The sequence below is a fragment of the Palaemon carinicauda genome, chromosome 10, assembly GCF_036898095.1.
Source record: "Palaemon carinicauda isolate YSFRI2023 chromosome 10, ASM3689809v2, whole genome shotgun sequence".
NCBI lineage: Eukaryota > Metazoa > Arthropoda > Malacostraca > Decapoda > Palaemonidae > Palaemon > Palaemon carinicauda.
Window position 1 is genome coordinate 138339044 of NC_090734.1, and position 20506 is coordinate 138359549.

Here is a 20506-nt window from a genome sequence, read left to right on the forward strand (position 1 = left end):
TATATTTTCATGCAATAGAGTTGTGTGACTAAATAATTAAGTGAAGATTTATATTATAGTTATAAAACTGAGAATTTTTTTTTCTTGACCATTTCTAATAGAACATTTCTAAGTTTTATTAATGCAATCTAAAATGAGTTTGTGTATTCAAGTCTTTATCATGATAGTCAACTTTTCCAGATATCTATACATATATACTGTACTGTTAAAATATCACAAAGATTGTTTTTGATAATTAAAGGACTCTAATGAGGCTTTTGAGAACCTTCCCCCCTTGGAGATTGGACATCCTGTAAGTGGGTGGCCTTCCAATTAACTCCGCTGGCGCAGGGGAGTCATTGTTTGGATACTCCTCCGTTCGGATGTTAACGTCACCCTCCCACCTACGTTTTTTTTAGAGGGAATCTGCTTGTGGCTTCACAGAGCGTGACTTTGGTCTTTCTCTTTCTCACTGGCAACACCTCTCACTTTGCATGTCCGGCTGGCAGATTCTCTGGGGGACAACACCTATCCTGTTTGCGGGTTAGGTTGCGCTTCCGAATAGTTTTCTTCATTAATTAAGTGAAATAATAACTATAATTTAACTTCTCAGCTTCGACTCCGCTTTCTTTCTTGGGACGATGGTCCTATGGCCTTTCTTGCTGGCGATGGGTGCGCATGACCTTAGCTTTTCCTCTCCCTCTCGGGAAACCCCCCTTCCCGCTGGAGGGTTGAGTGCTTCTCCCGAGTAGTTTGTATTGTCAGCTGAATTAATTGTAATTCTTGTTTTGTTGCAGTTTTTACGCTGCCACTCTCCTTCTCCCGTCGATTCGGCTGGGGAAGGGAGTGCGCAGTTCTTAATTTGTGTCTGTTCTCTCGGGGGACACCTTTCATGTCCACGGATTAAGTGCTTCCCCCGAGGGAGGTTTTTCTTGGATATTTTTTATTTTTCCTCTGTTAGCGATGCCGTACTTCTTTGTTCAGCGAAGATAGTAGACGTAGAAAAGCAGTGCTGTTTGTTGTGGAACGTGGTATCACTGCTCCGTCACTTTCCTGTTCCCCTGCGCATGTGGCATCTCCTGATCAACACGCTAACCTCAAGGAACTAGCTCCGGCTGCGTTTTCTCAGGTAGCACTCGATGCAGGCCTTGAACTTGGACAAAGCTTGTTGATGGGAAGCAAAGAGAGCTGCCCAGAAGTCTGCCTCCAGGGTTTGGATTACTTTCCCTTCCGAGGAAGAGTTATCCTCCCCAGGTGCTGGGCTGTTCTCCCTTCCGAGGGAAAATTCCCTTCATCGTGTCCGTCTTGCAACTTTCCCGCTAGCGGGGAGAATTGCTGACAGCTGCATCTCATCAGCTGTTGAAGTTTCTTCGTCAAAGACTACACTTCCCCCTACGCTGAGCCAACTCTTCCGTCAGGGGCAGAGCAAAGTCTGAGGCAAGTCTCTCCTACGGGTAATCACCTCTCTCGTTTGCAAGACCTTCCAAAGATCTTCCCACTGAGCAGTCTTCCCTACGGAGGATTGCCGAGTTCGTAGTCCTCTTTGTCGCCTCAAACACGCTCTTTCGCCTTTGGCAGAGACGTCCGTCTGGCTCGTTGTCAACATCTGCTAAACGATCCCCTTCGGAGGATTGTCAAGGACCTCACCGTTCGCCCACTCCTCAGCTATTGTCAGTCTCGTTGTTCACCCTCTGGTTCCTGATCCTCGCCTGCCTCACTGGATTCTCCTTGAACTCACCATTCGCCAGCCTTGCGGCATCTGCCTTTCCAATGCTTCTCTCCGACTGCTCACCATCGAACTACTGTCCATGGCTCGCCGTCGCCCATGGAATCTTTGTTTCCCGACCTGCCATCGATGACTGGGGTAATGTCACCAACTGCTAGCTCGCCAATCGTCGATCTCCATCTTGCCGAGCGCTGTTGCTAGTTCGCCTATCACCGATCGTCAGCTCGCCGATCGTTGATTTCTAGCTCTCTGATTGCCAACTCACCAATCGTCGAACTATACTGCTATTCTTCTACTAACTGATTGTCGATTGCCAGCTCGCTGAGCATTGTCTTAAATGTCCGCTCACCACCTCACAGCATGCACACTTGCAGCTCTCTGATCGTCAGCTCAAAGATCACCAGTCTACCAATTGCCAGCTCGCTAAATCAAGCTCACAGATCGCCGACCACAGATTGCCACGCCAATCGCCGATTCGATGGCTAGACGATCTCTTGTTTCTTACCGACAGCATCAATCGCCGATCGGCGTTTGACAATTCGTCTTTCACTGTTCTTGACAGGCGACAGCTCTGTTCATTAACTTGACGGTTGTTTACTCGCCTATCACTGTTCGCCAGCTTATGTTCATCACTAAGCCAGCTCAAGATAGTCTTCTCTCCTCTCTCTTGGTACGCTACTTCGGTAGCTCTACCACGTAGAGTTGAAGGAGCTGCTCCCATGAGTCTCTCTTCGGTGAGTGCTCTCACCTAGACGACATAGATCATCTTCTCACCTCTCTCGTGGGCTTGCGCCACTTGAGTAGCCCTTCCTAGGATAGGCCTCGTCTCTGAAGACTTCGGACAACTGGCTGATCCTAACAGCCTTGAGCTCCTCCGAGATATCTCGAGTTTACCACGACGTGAGGATTATGGTACTCTTAGCAGAGACCTGACTGTCATATTGAATACGGACGTCTATACACATTGTCATTAGCCTACGGAAACTTCCGCAGGTTCGACAAGACCACACCAGTCTCCGTCGAATCCAACATCTTCAGGAACAGCCAGATCCCAGGTCCTTCGGCACCAGGTATCTTCTTTCCCTCTGTTTTTCCATGAGATCTGAGCAAGAGACTGGCCTGATAAGGAGGTTGCCAGGGAGTCAATCTCCTCGGTTCCTCCCTGAATTGATTTCTCCCTCCAAATGTATCAAAGGAAGGGGGGGGGGTATGCTGTACCGCTTGGCCTCTGGGCTGTGGGCAGAGCCTGAACAGGACTGCCTCTTAAACCTCTGAGAGATGAGGACAACCTTCCTGCGGGCAAGAGGTACCACCCTCTTCGAGGGGAACTCTGTTTGAGCTCCGGCTCATTTCTTGTACAACGCCCAATGTCGTCCTTCAACTTGGGCTAAAACTCGGGGATGGGAAACAGAGTACAGCCAAGAGGATTGCCTCTAGGTGCTGGATCTCTCCCTTCGGTTGTGGGGAGAATCACCAACTACAACAGCAAATGTTGATCGTGTCTTTCTTGTCTGCGGAAAAGATTTCCTTCATCCTTTGGTCACCCGTCACCCCTTAGGACGATTCTTCCAGGGAAGAGAGCGATTCATCCACTTCTCAGCCAAGGGAGTAGTTCTTCCACCAGCCAATATGTAGCAATCATCCTGCTTGCTCGAAGGATCGCTGACAACGGCCGCCTTTCCCATCCGCGCAAGAATCTTCCTTTTCCTGGTTGATCTCCCTTTCGGGGATTCCTCCCACGGGAATTGGGTTTGCCCAGTCTCCGCCATTGCCTTTCAGAGCAGGCCTCGTCATCAGCAGTCTTCTCTCTTTAGAAGATTTGTCTCGCCTACTGACGTAGATCCTGAAATATCTTACAGGAATTTGGATTCATTAATTCCCTGCTTTTGATTTTTGGGAACAGGCCATCAGATTTGTCTTGCCCAGCAGACCTGTCCCATCAGCAAGATTCATCTTGCCCAGCAGACTTCATCCCTAGTCGACTCATCGGCAACTCCCAACGGAGGCCCCGAGAGAACCCCCTCAGCGACTCTAACAGCCACATATGAACATCTTTCACAAAGCAGTACTGTATCTTTGCTGCAACTTCAGGCCTGGAGACTATCCAACTCCTCCTCTCTCAGGGAGTCTCTCCCACAACAGGTTGCAAAGACAATGTCTGGATACATGGATAGATCTTTGGCTTTGGCCAATCCAGGCTAAGTGGAGTGTAAGTTGGTATCATATATAGAATGGGTATCCCTCCCCTTGATACCACCATGCCAGCATTAGGGGTGTTCCTCAGTTGCCTTCAGGAGGAAAGCTTCTCTTGTTCTCGGGAAGGAAAGGTCACAGCTAGTCCTTGAGCCTCGCCTTCAGACCGGAAGGAATTAACCTTTCTCCACGTCGGCATTGCCCCCCTCATATGGGGTTTTGAGCCGACGAACCCTTAGGTTGGAAAGGAGACCTCGTTTTAAGAATCCAAGCTGCAGAGGTCTCCTGACCTTGATGACAGGTCTCCCGCTCGCGTTGAATTCTGCCAACAGTCGGTGAACCTCATAGGACACCCTTAACGTCTCATTCACAACGATGGGCCAAGTAATACTTGTCCTAGTTTCTGGCAGCTCAGATCCCAAAATCCGAACCCTTCGGTCTGAGAGTCTTTCGCAACATCATCAATGATCCAGATGAATGGTCACTATGCCAAAGAGAAATTGGAGACCCTTCCTCAAAAAACTACGAGAGCTTGAGTGTCAACACACACTATCAGCATGTGGAAGGTCAAGAGGAGGATCACAAAGAACACCATCTCTGCTTGAATTCACAAGGTCATTGACCTCACACTAAATCCAGATCCTCCTCCGACACCTCAACCTAGTACACACGACATGGGGGGCATTGCTACGTCCCTGGCGTTCAAACAAAACTACTCTGGGATGCAGGTTCTACAAGCGGGAGTGTGGAATGGTCAAACGACCTTCACTGCCCACTACCTGCAAGAAGTAAACCACAGTAGACTGTACGTTCTGTCTGTCCTCTGGTGACTGCACAACTCAAAACACCTCAAGCTCCTTAATGGATAAGTAGGAGAAGGCTGAGGGCATTGATTACTTGGTTTTAGTCTGAGTGAACGAATAAGAATGACTGGCTCTTTCTTTTCTTCATCCTCCCCTCTAGGGGAAATCAGCATCCAGGGTCATCTGCACAGCTGATCTCAACCAACTACAGGTAAACCATTGTTCCCTTGTGTAACCTAGTATTGTGTCAATACTTTTACGTCCCACACCCTGGCGAAGTGGTATTGGGAAGGTCTTGATGACCTTGGACAAGTCCTATGACTCGTAAGAACTCTTACCTTAACAGCCACATTGCTAGTATTACAAACACAGCCATAATAGGCCGCAGACCATACATAGCAATGTTTTAGCGAGGTGTAGGGTTTCCACCTACTATATGCTAACACACACAGAGGGGAATGGCCAGGTCAAAGCCAAAAGGGCAGATTGGCAGGGACAACAAGCCTCCTAATGGGTGAGTCAACCCCTATAAATAGCATTGGTTTGTATTCCTGTTACGGAACAATTGACAAATTTGGAAGTAATTTGTTTTTCCTCACGATACAACTATGTTCCAGCTTAGGCTATTTTCTATCTCCCATGTAAAAGAACTATGGTTTATATTGGGGACAATTTTCTTTTTCCGTGATTCCAAAGTCGAGCGTCATATCTGCTGTTTCCTTAAAGCTTTCTTAGGAAGGTACTTTCATGCACTGGATGTCAACAGTTATTGAAATATGGCTTCTCATAGAGCATAGGTTAGCCAACAGACCTATGTCAGCCTCCAACTTAGTAAAGGGAGCAACAAGTATGAACGTTGTTGTCACAGCTGGTAACTGCCTCGGAAAAATTTTTTCGTTGCCTTGTAGGTTGTCACTATGTTAAGATTGAACACAGCAAAAAGGCAATATTTCATATTTAAATTTCCTTATGAATGAATGAGGCAAGTACTCACTACTACAAGAAGAGGCATGTATCATCAAGTTGTACTTTAAAATATTATAATTTTCCTTGCTGTTGTCAACAACTGTACCTAAAGTACACAGTAAAATAAAAAGATGATTTCACTCCTGCTTGAGTAGATAAACTGCTCAGATCTTCCATATACTTCTGAGAACAAAGAAAATGGATTAAAAGTGAAAGGTATAAATGAAGGTACTGTACTAGGGGCAAAAAAGGCAGTATAGAGATTTTGTAATGTACAGTAACAAAAGGTACTGCAGAGACAAAACATGATGCTCTTTGCAGTGTCCCTCAAGTTCCAAAGTTATACTGTTCTACTTTTTGCAATTCATGGCTGTTCCAACTCTTCTCTTGCTACTATTTTTTTCCATTTTAATTACGGAAAACTTCTTTGAGCCCATCCTATGAGAGCATATAAATGAGTTATTAATAAAGTACTTCATCAATTTCTACACAAATCAGTAAAACTACTTTATCAATTTCTACAGAAATGCACAATTTCTTAGCATACAAAAGTAACAAAACATTAAAGAAAAACATAAGTCGTCTTAGCAAAGCAAATACTAATGACATAAAGATGGAACTCAGGAAAGCCCATATGAATTCCTACCTGGAGAGGGATCATTTATCACTTGATGACCACTTTTTGGGGGGTAAATATTCAGAACTTTCTCAGTCAATCCTTACCTAGTTATTACGAATAATGGTTTATAATTTGCATAGATTAATACTAGAATAAAAGTGTCTAAGGCTTTTCTAAATAATTTATTTTGAAGAATGCTAAATAAGGTAAATTCTTAACAGATTATTAAATTTTTACTAAAGTAAAAAGTACCATTTACTAGATAACACAAAATCTCTTCATGAGAGTAATTGTTACTGAATCAAAGTATTGAACCTACATTCATTAAATGAAAGCACAAAGGTCAACACAGTATATTTGAAGCTGCATCCGTAACTACTATAATTTTGGCTAATCTGCCTAAAAAGAAAAATGTATAATTATACAATAGAATGAGATTCAACACACTGAAATAACTCATTTGACATTAGATAACCATTCAAATGTTTTTCTCCAAATAAACCTTAATAAAAATAAATACTGTACAAATTAAAAGAAACTTTAATATCACCTGAAACACTTAATAGGTAAAGTATCTGAACACAATTTAAAAAAAAGATGCACACTATATATATATATATATATATATATATATATATATATATATATATATATATATATATATATATAATTATTCAGATTAATGAATAATATATACTATATAAATTAAAATATATATGCATAAAACTCACAGGGGAACGTGATACCCAGAAAAAAAAGGAAAATATTTAATTTTCCCTATGTTTCCTTGCAAAATATATATAAATATAAATATATATATATATATATATATATATATATATATATATATATATATATATATATATATATATATATATATATATATTTTATTACTGAGAAGATAAAATTAAAATGCAATAAAATATTTTTACCTTTAAAATAAAAAAAAAAATCAAATACAGCTACAATTTCATCTACTGATATAAAACTCAGACAATCCCAAACGCTGAGACAAAAAAAAAATATATAGATAGTAAGTATGGAGTCGACATCAGAATTATAAACATGACAAGTCATTTGACCTGTGCCCAGAGAAGCACATGTTCACAGTATTCTCAAGATTTAATCTGACCCAACTTCACAACAGATATTCAAATGGCATGCTCCAAACAAATATTCTTTTTACCCAAATATCAACTTGGGATTAAGAATGTACTTTGGCCATTTAAGTGAATTTCAGTACTCTACTCCAGACAATACAATATTCTGCGAGCTTTCAAACATTAGGTTATATGGCAATATCCACTGAGCATACCTCCATGAAGTTCTCAAAGTATAATGTGGCCTTAAAATTATCTTACCATTTGAATATCTTGGTCCTTGCCAACGTCAAATTTGGCTATTATACAAGGAAATTTGTCAATTGGTCATTGTCATCGAGATTAAATTTATTTCCATAAACTATGGGTTGCTAATACTGTACATTAAAAATTTCTCTATATTTGGTGTTTTCACCCTCTAAGTCTAGAGGGCTCTGATTCAATTCCAACGTGACCTCTTCCTAAAGAGGAAGGAAAATTTAAGTAGAATCTGTATTTTTTGGTCTTTCTGTTGTTACTGTTAGCTTGTTACCAAAGATGAAAACAAATTGTTAGGAACTATTTTGCATTATGCAAACAATTTAGAGATCAATGAGTTTTTTCCTAACTCTTTAACATAATTATCTAAATATGCCCCTTGCTAGCGTCATCAAGCTTATCTAAATATAAACATCTTTTATTTGAGGAAACATTTAGTGTTCAACTCTAAAACGTTGACTTTTCTCTGAAATATAACTTGAAACCAACTCTAACCAGAGTGTGGTATTGAAGCCTAACAAAGCAAAAAGGCAGAGCAAGGCCATCTGCTTTTGATAGGTATGCTGATCACAAGTCCTCCAAAGCTCTCTGGTTTAAGAGGGCAATATACCAATATTGCAAACTTGGATTAAGCATAATAATTCTGACATGCTGATACCTAGGCAAAACTCCTAAAATAGATGGTATATCAGTGTAGTTTATACTGAACTGAACTTTGGCTTGAAATTTTCTATTGCTCTAAGAACTAGCATCTGATACTCAGCTGAGGTACAATAAAATACTGTACCCTATGATGTAGAGGTGTGAAAGCTTTATATGCTTTTTATACAGTATCAATGCATGACCTATTCACAGGTCTTGTATGCAATTTGCATCTCATTACTGTTTCTTAGTTTGCATTTAATACTTGTTCTTTATTCTTTCTTTGATTTCATATCTGAATTTTTTGTAATCATAAGAAATCTTCTATACTGTTCTTTCTATACTGTACTGTACATAGAAGACAGTTCACTTTGACTGGTATGGTTAAAAGTCATGTGGAAAAAAAAAAAAATTCTGTGGAGATTAAGTTATGATTATCCACATTAGACATATTGCTGCGCTAATTGACATCAAGTCACACGAACGAACAAATCTCTAGCGCTCCACTTTTGGGTTCAATGTCTAAGTCGAAAGTCTAAGCTAACTCAAGAGCATAAGTATGACATGACTATCAGAATAAATTATAAGAATAAATTAACATTTATCTTCATTACACAGGAATACAGCACTTTAATGATGATACATGTACTAACAGGTTCTTCAACAAGCAAAACATGTAAGCAATACTAATTTCACCTATTTTTTTTTTTTCTTGAGTGATTAATACTATACCACACTGATTACTCAAACAAGCAGCACTACACTATTGACTTCCTGCTCTTTTAGGAAAGGAATAAATATTTTATAAGAACAAAACTTTGAAATTTGTTACTTAATGCTTAAAAGAAATTCTTTGATATTTCTTGGGTAATTTGACTAAAGTGTGGCAACAGCACAGCATGGGAATAGGTTCAAAGTAACACATGCTGCTTTTAAACATTAAATTTGGTTAGTTTATAAAAACTTAAAAGTGTAGTCAAATAGTATAGTATTCAGTGATTTTCAAAATGTTAGTTGTGCTTATCTTTCAATCAGTTGACTAATGAGAACTACTCTTGCATTTTTCATTCCTTATGTCTCCACAATGGCATTCTCAGCTTGGTCCAAGATAGTTTCAAAGGCAAATGGAACAAATGGATAACCAGTTCCACCATAGAATTTACTTTGGAACTCCACCCTGGAGAGAAAAAAATACAAAACATTATATTAAAAGAATCTTTTTTTCCATAAATAGAGAATACAATAGCAAAGTCATCACCATCTAATGTACCTTGCTGCAAAAAGGTAAAAATAAATGATCTATTCTTCACTTCTATAACTGAAAAAAAAAATTTTAATTATTATTTTCTCAACTATAGAAACTAGAGTCATTTAAATGAGATGGTTTTTGTGCACATGGGCAAGAAGCCCCGCCCCACCACCTATCGCAAGAGCCTCACTTTGACCCTTTGGCTCAGGACTGAGAGGGATGGTTGAGGAGGGAAGTTTAACTTAAAGGAATGATTTGTATAGTTAGGAAATAATACAAATTACTAAAAAAAAATTTATTTGTTCCTACACATACAAACCTTTGTCCTTTAAATAGGTAGACACTGCTTTTACTGATAAAGGTACTACAAATGATGGTGAAATGCTTTGCACAGTAGGTGAGCAATCAGCAATTGGGTTCAAGGTCAGCAGGAGTCATGAAGTATACTCGTATTGCATCGTTCAACAGATTTCTGTAGTGCCACTTTCATGTCTTAGTCAGTATGTCTTAAAAATAGTGAGCAGAAATTTTTCTTTCACCCATCCTTTTGTAATTGAGAAAGGCTGAGATGTTGAAATATTTAAAAAGGAAGCATTCAATTGATGATGAGGATTAGGAGAGGGGGTCTTCAAAGTGACAAAGGTTGGTAACCATTGTCTTAGAATACAAGCTAGTTACACCTCAAAGAGTTATGGAAGAATAATAATGTGATTAACAATAAGATGCAGAAAAAGAGCAACATCAATACGAGCAAAGTAAAGGAGAGGATTTTTAAACAAGAAAGAAAAAATGGACGTGGGTAAGGCATTTAATGAGAATGACAGATAATAGATGGTCATGGACAAAAAGAAAAACAGAGTGGGTTCCCAGAGATTACATATGAAGTAGGGAAAGGAAGAGAAAACGATGGATTAACGAGCTAAGAAAATTTGCAGGTATATAGACTGGCATAGAAAGACTATATAAACAAACGGGAGTGGAACATGTCTGAGGTCTCTGTCCAACAATGGACTCTTGGACAATGTATTAAACAGACAGCCTTGATTTTTATTGCATTTAGTAGAGTTTAATTTTTTACTTAACAGGGGTACTACTTTTCCTAGCAAATTTTTTTTTAGTCTGTACTTGAAATTTATTGCATTGGGATAATCATGAGGACCGCTCATCTGGTGCCTAATAAAAACAAATAAATTCTCCTAACTTTCGATTAAGCCTCGTTCTCAGGATTTAATCAACTTTATAAAATATCTTGAGGATTTCAACCAAGCACATAATAGAGTACCCAGACATAATTATCCCTATGTGAAATTGATACGAGATGCTTCTTTCCTATCTATTTATCGACTTGAATAAATATAGTAGGTGGATCTCGGACACGTGGATGGAGATCATGACTATTGTTTACTGAATTAATATAAATAAAAGCTTAGAAATGGCTTGACTGGAGTCACTGAAAGCGACTTTTAAATTATACTCTGTATGTCAGCTGACTTTTTCTCCTTAGACTTTGATCTTAATTATAAGACCCCACTTGAGGTGGCCAGATATGATGAGTTACTGGTTCTATTATATTTTTCACTGTTTAGCATTGAAAATGCACAAACACTTGATCAGTGAGCAGACACATGACAGGTAGATATAAATAATGATGGGATAACATTCAAAGGGCTGCCAAGAAACATAGTGGCAAACTAATCTACCACATAGCAATGCGATAAGACCATAATTTCGTTTTCAGCCATTTTAATTATTATTTTTGCACACATCCATAGCGGGATTTTGTAAGCTAGACATTCGTATATATGAAGCTTACTGTACCAATTTCATGTAGTAATAATTACAGAAACAAAAATAGAGTACAGTAACATAATACCAATAAAAAATGTCAGACACTATGAAACACTTTCGTATGAGTACTGTTACGAATAATACACCATCATAACAGTCACAGCATTAAAAGTTACACTGGAAGAATAGGCATAAGGCTATTAGCGAGACAATTAGTAATGATAGAGCAAACACTCAGGCAGGTTGATATTATTCCCCCTAAAAACTAAAATATTTCTATTACTGAACCAGTCCTTAGGAATACAAAGCATGTGAGAATCGAAATACTAAAAGGTTTGTATGGACAACAAAGGGTTTTCATGCATGTGACATTTTAGTGATACCACAAGACTAAACATTTTTCTTGGAACATCAAGAAGTGGCTTCATTATTAACAATAACTAAATTAGTAAAAATGCATTTAATAAATAGAACATATAATTACCAATGAAGTCGAAGTGTGTGAAGGAAAGCAGACAGTCCCTCCATTAAGACTAGGATAGCAAGCGTCAAAGAGGCCCAAGCAGCGAAGATGAAATACATCACGATTCCTCCTCCTCCCCCTTCACCGCCAGACCTCAAACCAATGCTCAACACCATTGACCATAACACCTCACTCAACTCTGCAAAAATAAAAAATTAAACATACTGTACTTGAAAAAATCTAGGATCTATGAATCTACGAAATCTTTAAAATTACTCATGATAGGAAATACTAAAAACAACAGTAAAAACATTATCCAATATTATAACAAAACAGCATGACTAAACAATTTCAAAGTTAATATTTAAAAAGTCAGTATACATATACAGCAAAACTAATTTTATTTCCATAGAGGGAACTTTTCTTGGTTATCACACGCTTACATAAAAAGTAAGCATGTCACTTTAAAGGAAGAAAATTCTAACAAAAATAAATCTGAAAAATGAGCAAGTAATAAATGCAATCTTAGGAGGTCTTGTAACCAAGATGGAATTAATCAAACTTGAGAGTGATGTGCCATATCAAATTTGCTAATTAAGCTGTGCTATAGTGATAGTACCATACATATTTTACTGTACAGTAATATATGCTACAGTATAGTATCAAGTAATTTTCATTAGGAACAACACTGTTTTGTTATTACTTATACATAAGTTGGTGTTAGTAATGTACAATTACCTTTGAAAAGTAATATAAACTACAATACTGTGATAGAAACCACAACAAAACAATGTACTAGAGTATAGTTATTTAGGATGTTAGTCAACCGGGCGTAGGTAACAAGTCATTTATTTCAGGGAGGGGGGTTAATGACTCGACTAACTCTAGGCCACCGATATCATGTGGTTTTCCCTCTTCATGGGTGTCTTACCAATCCCCAGAAGAGTCAGAAGGCTGACTGTACTTCCAAAGAAACATTGGGTAGAACTCCATTCAGGAAGAAATAGCTTGTATGCATTTATGTAAACACAGTAATCCCTCCCCATATGGTTCACATTTTTCTCTGAATATTGCGAATTTAGAAATGTACAGCATTATATGTACTGTACCAGGTAAATTTACATCACAGGTTTCTGAGGGCAGATGAGTTTTACAATTTTCATATATTAATTATTCTTTAGAAGATAATTTATGGTCCTAAAAATTAACGAAGTAAACTAGAGTAATAACGCATATACTCGTGTAACACTTGAGATCTCGCATGTGCGAGCACCAAATTTTCATCCATAAAAGATTTTTTTTATTACGTATTTTGTGTATTATGCGAGTTCGTTTTTGAGACCAAATTACAATAAACTAACCTTTCTTCCACCTGTTTACCCCAGCTTCTAGTTCAATAAGTTTGAAAAGCATACAAGAATGATACATCTACAGTATAAACAAGTGAACAAAAATCAGTTTTGTTAATATGGAGAACAACCGATTCATATAACAAGAGCTGATTTGCTTTCATTTCAACTTTCATATGATAATAAACAATTACCATAGTTGTTACAAATGCAACCTAAAGAACTGAAAGAAAAAGTAAATAATTTCCCAAGCTTTGTAATCAACCATCGTAACAGTACATATACATATACCAAGGCACTTCCCCCAATTTTGGGGGGTAGCCAACATCATACAAGTGAAAAAACTGGACTTTCCCTCTCTACATTCCTCCCAGCCTGACAAGGGACTCAACCAAGTTAGGCTGGTACTGCTAGGGTGCCACAGCCCAACCTCCCCCGTTAACCACCACAGATAAAGCTTCATAACGCTGAATCCCCTACTGATGCTACCTCCGCAGTCATCCAAGGCAACCGGAGGAAGCAGCACGGCCTACCGGAACAGCGTCACAATCGCTCGCCATTCATTCCTATTTCTAGCACGCTCTCTTGCCTCTCTCACATCTATCCTCCTATCGTAAAGGTAAACTAAAATTATCATGCATCAGCAGCAGGAATGAAAAGCCTCTAAACTTTTATATGCCATTAAAATTGAAAGTAAATAAAATAAGAGTATTTTTCCAAAAACTACCTACTTTCTTATTGCAAAATAAAAATGAAAGTTCAAGTAATAATTGTCTCTTTTAGCAAGAGAAAAAAAGTCCAGTTGATTTGAAAAGTGTAGATACTAGTTTTGAAAACATATTCACTGGAGTCTCGTGAGACTATGGTGGCACGCTGGGAGAGGCACTGGTCTGCCGGAGGATCATGAGAGCTATCATCCGAGATCTCCAGAGAGCTCAGGTCCGAAGAGCTAGAGCACAAAGGCAAAGAATCCCGCTACCGCTTCTGAGCTATCTTGGGAGTCCTCCCAAGCGAAGACAGCCTCTCACACTTGTGAAGGCATTGGCTGAAAATCTCCGAAGGGTCAGCAGGCTGAGAAGGGTGCCTTTCCTCGCACTGAGCAAATGATTTCCCTGAGGGGTAAACACACTTAGGGAGTGCTACCCCACTGATCCTCAGATGGGAGAGGATCTGGGAGACGACAAAGGTCCAGAGGCCATGAGACCGAGCAGGAGGGACTCCCTCCTCATGGTTCTAGAAGGGGAAGTGGCGAAGCCAACCCCGCCAAGAGCAGAAACACTCCTGCTGAGCCCCATGTACCAACACCTCTAGTAGCCTGTCCTTCGACAGGGGACCCGAAAGTCCCAAGGAAGGACACGACAGACGCAAAGTGTCTTGGGATGAGGACTTGCCAAGGGAGGAAGGTTTTACAACCTTACTAGGGGAGATGGGAAGAACTTCATACCCTCGGGTTAAACTGCCACTGCTCTTGCTCCATCATCAACCAGAGGAAGCCGAATGAGAAGAGACAGAGGGAAGGATACCAGGAGTGAGAGGAAGAAGTCGAGACTTTGACTTCTAGAAAGACACCAAAAACAAAGAATCCCTTTTAGACAACTTCTTCCTCCTCCTGCTACCTACTGCTGGGAGGATGGCCACTCCTGACACTTGTCACATCAAGAAGCCTGAACACAGGAGTCCTCTGCATGTAGAGCAGTCGGTGAGGATCAGTCTCCACATTTGACAAAAGCAGCCCGCCACACCCACACAAACCCGCATGTTGTGCATCATCAAGCACGCACACCCCTGCTCAATGAAATGGAAAAAAAGCCAGTCAATCGAGTCAGTTCCAGAAGCATGGAAGAGAATGTCTGCTCTCAACCACAGCTGAAATCAAAGTGGAGTTGTAGTGAGTTAGCGGAGGGATGTTTACCCGCTACCAACTGGTAACTACACTCCATGAATAGTTTTATAGCCGTGTTCCAGCTTGTGCTGTTATCTTCTCCTAAATAAATAAAATAAAGAGATTGTGTTTTCATGTAGGAACAAAGGCAAATTTTTGTAAAAATTTAAAGAAATTACTCACGGGCATGAGCCAGGGAGAGAGCCCATAATCGCAGATACGAGGCAGTGTGTGAAACAGATCCAAGAACGTATTCAATGGTATGTATTCCTTGGTGAATCATCATTTCACTCATGTCACTCTCTTCTGGTGGCCCAGGTGGAGCAGCTGCAACTTCACCACCTTCTTCAATGACACCTTCTCCACCATTAGCTTGCATTATCTGAATAACACCAAAAGCTATTTTAAATAAATCAAGCAAAACGTGGTAATTGTACTTTATATTTTTGGCCAGAGCACATAAAAATTTTATAGTACCACAATCATACTATGAGATAAAGAAAGGATTAATATAAGAAGCATCTATATATTGTATTGCAGTTCTGTTGTGTACTGTCCTCATACCATAAGCATATTTGAATACTTCCAATGATAAAATTTATTTTAACAGAGAAGCATAAAGCAACCCTGACACTTGAATGATTTTCATTTCCCCAATGCATCATCTCCATGATTAAATTCTTCATGTGGAGTTGGCGAAAGGTGCTTGGGTGCACTGAGAATTTTGAAATGTTAAATATTAGGCGCGCACAAGTTTTTGTGCCATTTTATCCTCCACCCTCACAATCACTAACTCAAAGTACTGCAAGGTATAGCGGAAACGAAAATCGTGCAAATGTCAGGGTGGTTAATAAAAAACACCAAGAGAAATAAAAATTACGAAGAAAATTACTAAAACCTTCAATTTCCGTCCATATCATAAGAAATGTTCCACACATGAAAATATTCAATTATTATAAAGTGGCTTAACCACAATATATTAGTTACATAAAATAAGTACATTTGGGTTTTACTAAGTACTGCATGCAGCAAAGAATTTGGGGCCATCCACAGTATGCTGATCAAGGTCAACTGTTAAAAAGTATAATGCTACAGGAACTAAAGCTAACCACAACTGATGGCAACAATTCATGCCTAAAATATGCCTGGCATATCACACTGTAGTGAGTGTCTGATGGTTTCTGGAACATTCCTTGCCTGGCCTGCATTACATTGTTGCCTTTTAATTTTCATCTGTAGGGCTTTTACCACTAGGCTTAAATTATTTAGGTATAAATCCTTTGGCCCGGTGCTATTAATTTTGAAAAGACCAGGTGGACTGGATAAATTACTAAAATATCTACTTTTTACAGTATGTAATATCAAATCTTTATCTTTTTCCAAACACTTCAGAGAAATTTTACACTATTCTTTTCTTTTATTATATGCTGTCTGCAGTTGATAGCATTTGATGTCCAATGAACTTAACAATACTCTAGCTCAACTTCCCTACAAGCAAATATTACACCAATACCTGGCATAAATCATAATTGACTACTTTTCAATTGTTATATTTAATCAAAACCAAATAATAGATCAAATGAATTTACTTACCAATTGCTTGCGCTTGTTATTACGATAAAAGAGATATGGTTTAGCACAGAGCATCCAGGGAACACAAATGACTCCAAGGACCACCAAGAATCGCTGGAACCCAAACTGCCCTCCGTACATGTAGGGTGAACATACGTCACCTTCAACTGGTGTTTCGTACCCCTTCATCAGCACCTGAATAAGTTAAATAATGTCCATGTTGGGTCATCAGATACTAGAAATTATAAAAGTTAATACTATTCATATTTTCAAATTTATCTCTAACAAGGACTGTTGCAGTACAGTAGTACCTCAAACCTCTACCTACATTTTTATACATAAATAAAAATCTCCTTCAAAAGAGCTTCTTACCATATTGATAAAGGTAATCAGTATAGAAGGAGCACAGCTGGGGGAAACCTCAACAGTCCCATTTGCACCATACCATGTCCACTTGTGGAAAACCAAAAGGACCAGGTAACCAAACAGAGAGCAAAGGAATATAACCTGGGGTATAAATTCACAGTATATTCTTGAATGTTTGTTGAAAAACCTGAAATGGAAATAAATTTTCTTTAATTGGTGCTAAGCAATAATGATGTACAGTACTTTATCTTAATAAACAGATTAGTGAGTTTGCTTTCCTTACATGTATGTTGGCAGTTGTTAATACACTGATGCAACACAATAAATTAAGCAGCCATCAGGACAATAAATATAATGATGTAGCATCTTTATTGATAAGTTAAATTAAAATATTCAACACAAAATCAAGGGCATACTCTTGAACGAGTTTATTATTATTATTATTAATATTATTACAGGCTAAGCTACAACCCTAGTTGGAAAATATATTATGCTATAAGTCCAAAGGTTCCAACAGGGAGGGAAAAATAACCCAGTTAGTGAAAGAAATATGGATATAAATGAACTATAAAAGAGGTAATGAACAATTTATATAAAAAGTTTTAAAAACAGTAGCAACATTAAAATAAAACCAATAAACAAACTACAAAAATTAAAAAAGAAAAAGAGGAAGAATAATAAATAGAATATTCGCAAATCTAAGATATGAGCGAGCAGAATTCTTTGACTTAATTATCACCTGGAAAAATATAAAAACTTTATCATTACTTAAAATATATAAGTAGCCAGAACTGATAAAGCTAAGGAAAGCCATACTTACTTGTAATTCGACACACTAAGAATGACACCGAACATCATATGAATGATGCCAAAAACGATTGATATCTTCATCTTGTATGAATTGTAAAAGTTGATCTTGTTTGTCGAAATCTGCCACATTGGATCCAATCCGAATGGGTATGGAACTTGATCGTACATATTTGGATCACCTGGATCCAAGGTGAGCTCTTTGTTAGATGTAAGTGTACTCTCACTAAAAGAAAACCAAACATTACATTATTTCTCTTTGGCTGAACAGGTATTTTTTTCTTTTTATATTGTATAACATAGAAGTATTAATTTTCTATTCATTTCAGCCATGCTCAGAGATTACCAACTAAATCAGTATAAAGTGCATCATCAAAAACTTGAGGACTAGAAAACAGCTTTATAATATAGTTGAATTTCCTTGTCGAAATCTACAGTACTTACTTATATCTTCCATGCCATGAGGAACCAAAGATATTGAGTGCTTTGGAGAAAACATCATTGTATATCAAGCCAGTGTACATAGAGAACATACCCATGAGAAGAATTATATATCGTCCACCAAAGAAAATATTCCAAATCTGTAATTGTAAAAATGAACTATCAAAATCTGAAATTATTAAAGAAAAGTAGGTTCTCTGCACCATTGCTTCAACCAGCAGAGGATTTTCATCCATGCCTTTCAGTCTTTTTCCCATAGGGTGTTCAAATTATCTAAAAGTTTTATTCCATTTTTCTACCTCCCATAACCACCTAAAGCAGTAAGATGCAGGTATATAAGGAACTCAGTGGTCTAGTGAAAGTATCAAGTTATAATAGCAATTCAAAAGTTCTCATTGTATTCAACCTTGAATATCAATTATCATTATTAAAAATTAGTTTATAGAGATCACCACACTTCATACACTATCACAGGGCTAGTCCAAAGTATTTGTTCTTAAATGAGGTGAAAATTGAAGAAAGGTAAATTTAAAGAGAACAAAAGAAGCTTATGACAAATATTAAAAAGACATAAAAGTACTTATAAATAATGTTTAAATTCAAGGTGAATTATTGAAATATTTTTTCCTACACATTTATCTTAAATATTAAAAAAATTTCTTTTATGATGTCACTAGCATGTTATTAAGAGGAAAAAATGTTGAAAGTTACATATTACATATTAAATTTCTACAATTATATGTAGGTTAACTAGTCTAACTTACGGCAACTAACTCTCATAAAGCTGGTCCAAAGGATTTCTCCCTGGTGTTAAAATTTGCTTTAAAATTATGTTTTTAAACAATATAATTTTCTACAGTACATTGAAAATGTTGAGTATTCTCATAAAATTTGGTTATTAATTTATTTAAAAAAAAGTGAGGTTCATTGTTAGTTGAAATTTGGACATCTACATAAAATATGTTTGTAAATACTTATATGAATACAGAGATTCGGTCCTACATATTATTCACCTAAAATCCAATGGTTAAATGAATATGACCAATTCAACGGCTAGAGAGAATAACTTTATTTCATTTTTTATGCTTTGAAGAATTCCCTAGTCCATTGATGAGTTTCATCAGTTGTAATTTACACAAAAGTCTTCACATTCATTGTTCTATAAAACATTCTATTAATGATGAAAAATTCTAGGGATTTTTAATCCATTCAATTAACATTTGATTGTCAAAAAAATTGTTTCAACAAAATCTGTTGAGAGGGTAACCCTTTTTTACCTCATTATCAGTCTTTTTAGCAGATAAAGGTTTCTCCCGCCAGACCATCCACGCACCAAAGAGGGCCATGATTATGCCATGCCCCAAATCTCCGAACATAACAGCAAACAAAAATGGGAAAGTAATGATAGTATAAGGAGCTGAAAAGAAAAAAAAATATACATAAATTTTTCATTTTATAGTGGCAGTATTAAAATTACAGTGCCAATTTTTCATAAATGACAAATACAGTACTGTAATACAATACAATATCAGATACATTTAAAAAATCCTACTGTGGAAATAAATAGATTAACAATCCAACTTATTCTTAATAAAACTAAGACACCAGCCATTGACTTGATATAAAAATATAATTTTTGTAGTAATTAGGTATAATTAAAGGTGCAATTGGATTACAAAAAGTATTTCCAAAAACTGTTTAACCATCCACCATGAATTATTATTATTATTATTTTTACTTGCTAAGCTACCACCCTAGTTGGAAAAGCAGGATGCTATAAGCCCGGGGGCTCCAACAGGGAAAATAGCCCAGTGCGGAAAGGAAACAGGAAAAATAAAATATTCTAAGAAAAGTAACAACGTTAAAATAAATATTTAGTGCAGTAAATTACTTTCCTAGAGATAAAATACATGAGAAAAACTTTTACATAGATGAGGATATCTACAACTCAAAAACAACACAAAACTGACCTGGATTAACTTCACGGTAAGTGGCAACACCATAAGAATCAATCAACGCTTGAAAGGCTTTGGTAAACTTGTTGGTACGATGAAAAGTAGGCGGTGCTTCTACTGTGTTTAGTCGATTCAAAATTGCAGGCAGACTTCCACTTTTCTCCTATAAACATGGGAATTTTATTTGATATATAAAAGCAGATTCTATAAACTTAAATGAAATATGATTATCAACAGCTTATATCTGTGCCCTACCCATAATGATGACTTATTTAAAGTATCAAGCACAGTACTAAGTTTCTTATCAAGAAAGCAATTATCAAGTGTAAATATGATTATAATTAAACA

The 20506-nt window shown here is 37.6% G+C and overlaps 1 protein-coding gene across 2 annotated transcripts in view; it reads right to left on the reverse strand.

The window, feature by feature from the left end:
* Positions 1-6453: 6453 nt before the first annotated feature.
* Positions 6454-20506, reverse strand: part of Vha100-1 (V-type ATPase subunit a family protein Vha100-1) — a 61633-nt gene continuing 47580 nt past the window's right edge. For both annotated transcript variants that reach the window (XM_068381982.1, XM_068381981.1), the window contains exons 9-17: positions 20174-20321; positions 19481-19620; positions 18207-18343; positions 17776-17988; positions 16962-17142; positions 16611-16784; positions 15201-15399; positions 11808-11985; positions 6454-9463 (exon numbers count right to left, since the gene is read on the reverse strand). In XM_068381982.1, the coding sequence (XP_068238083.1) occupies positions 9358-9463; positions 11808-11985; positions 15201-15399; positions 16611-16784; positions 16962-17142; positions 17776-17988; positions 18207-18343; positions 19481-19620; positions 20174-20321 (1476 nt within the window). In that variant the 3' untranslated portion in view covers positions 6454-9357. The remainder of the gene's footprint in view (positions 9464-11807; positions 11986-15200; positions 15400-16610; positions 16785-16961; positions 17143-17775; positions 17989-18206; positions 18344-19480; positions 19621-20173; positions 20322-20506) is intronic.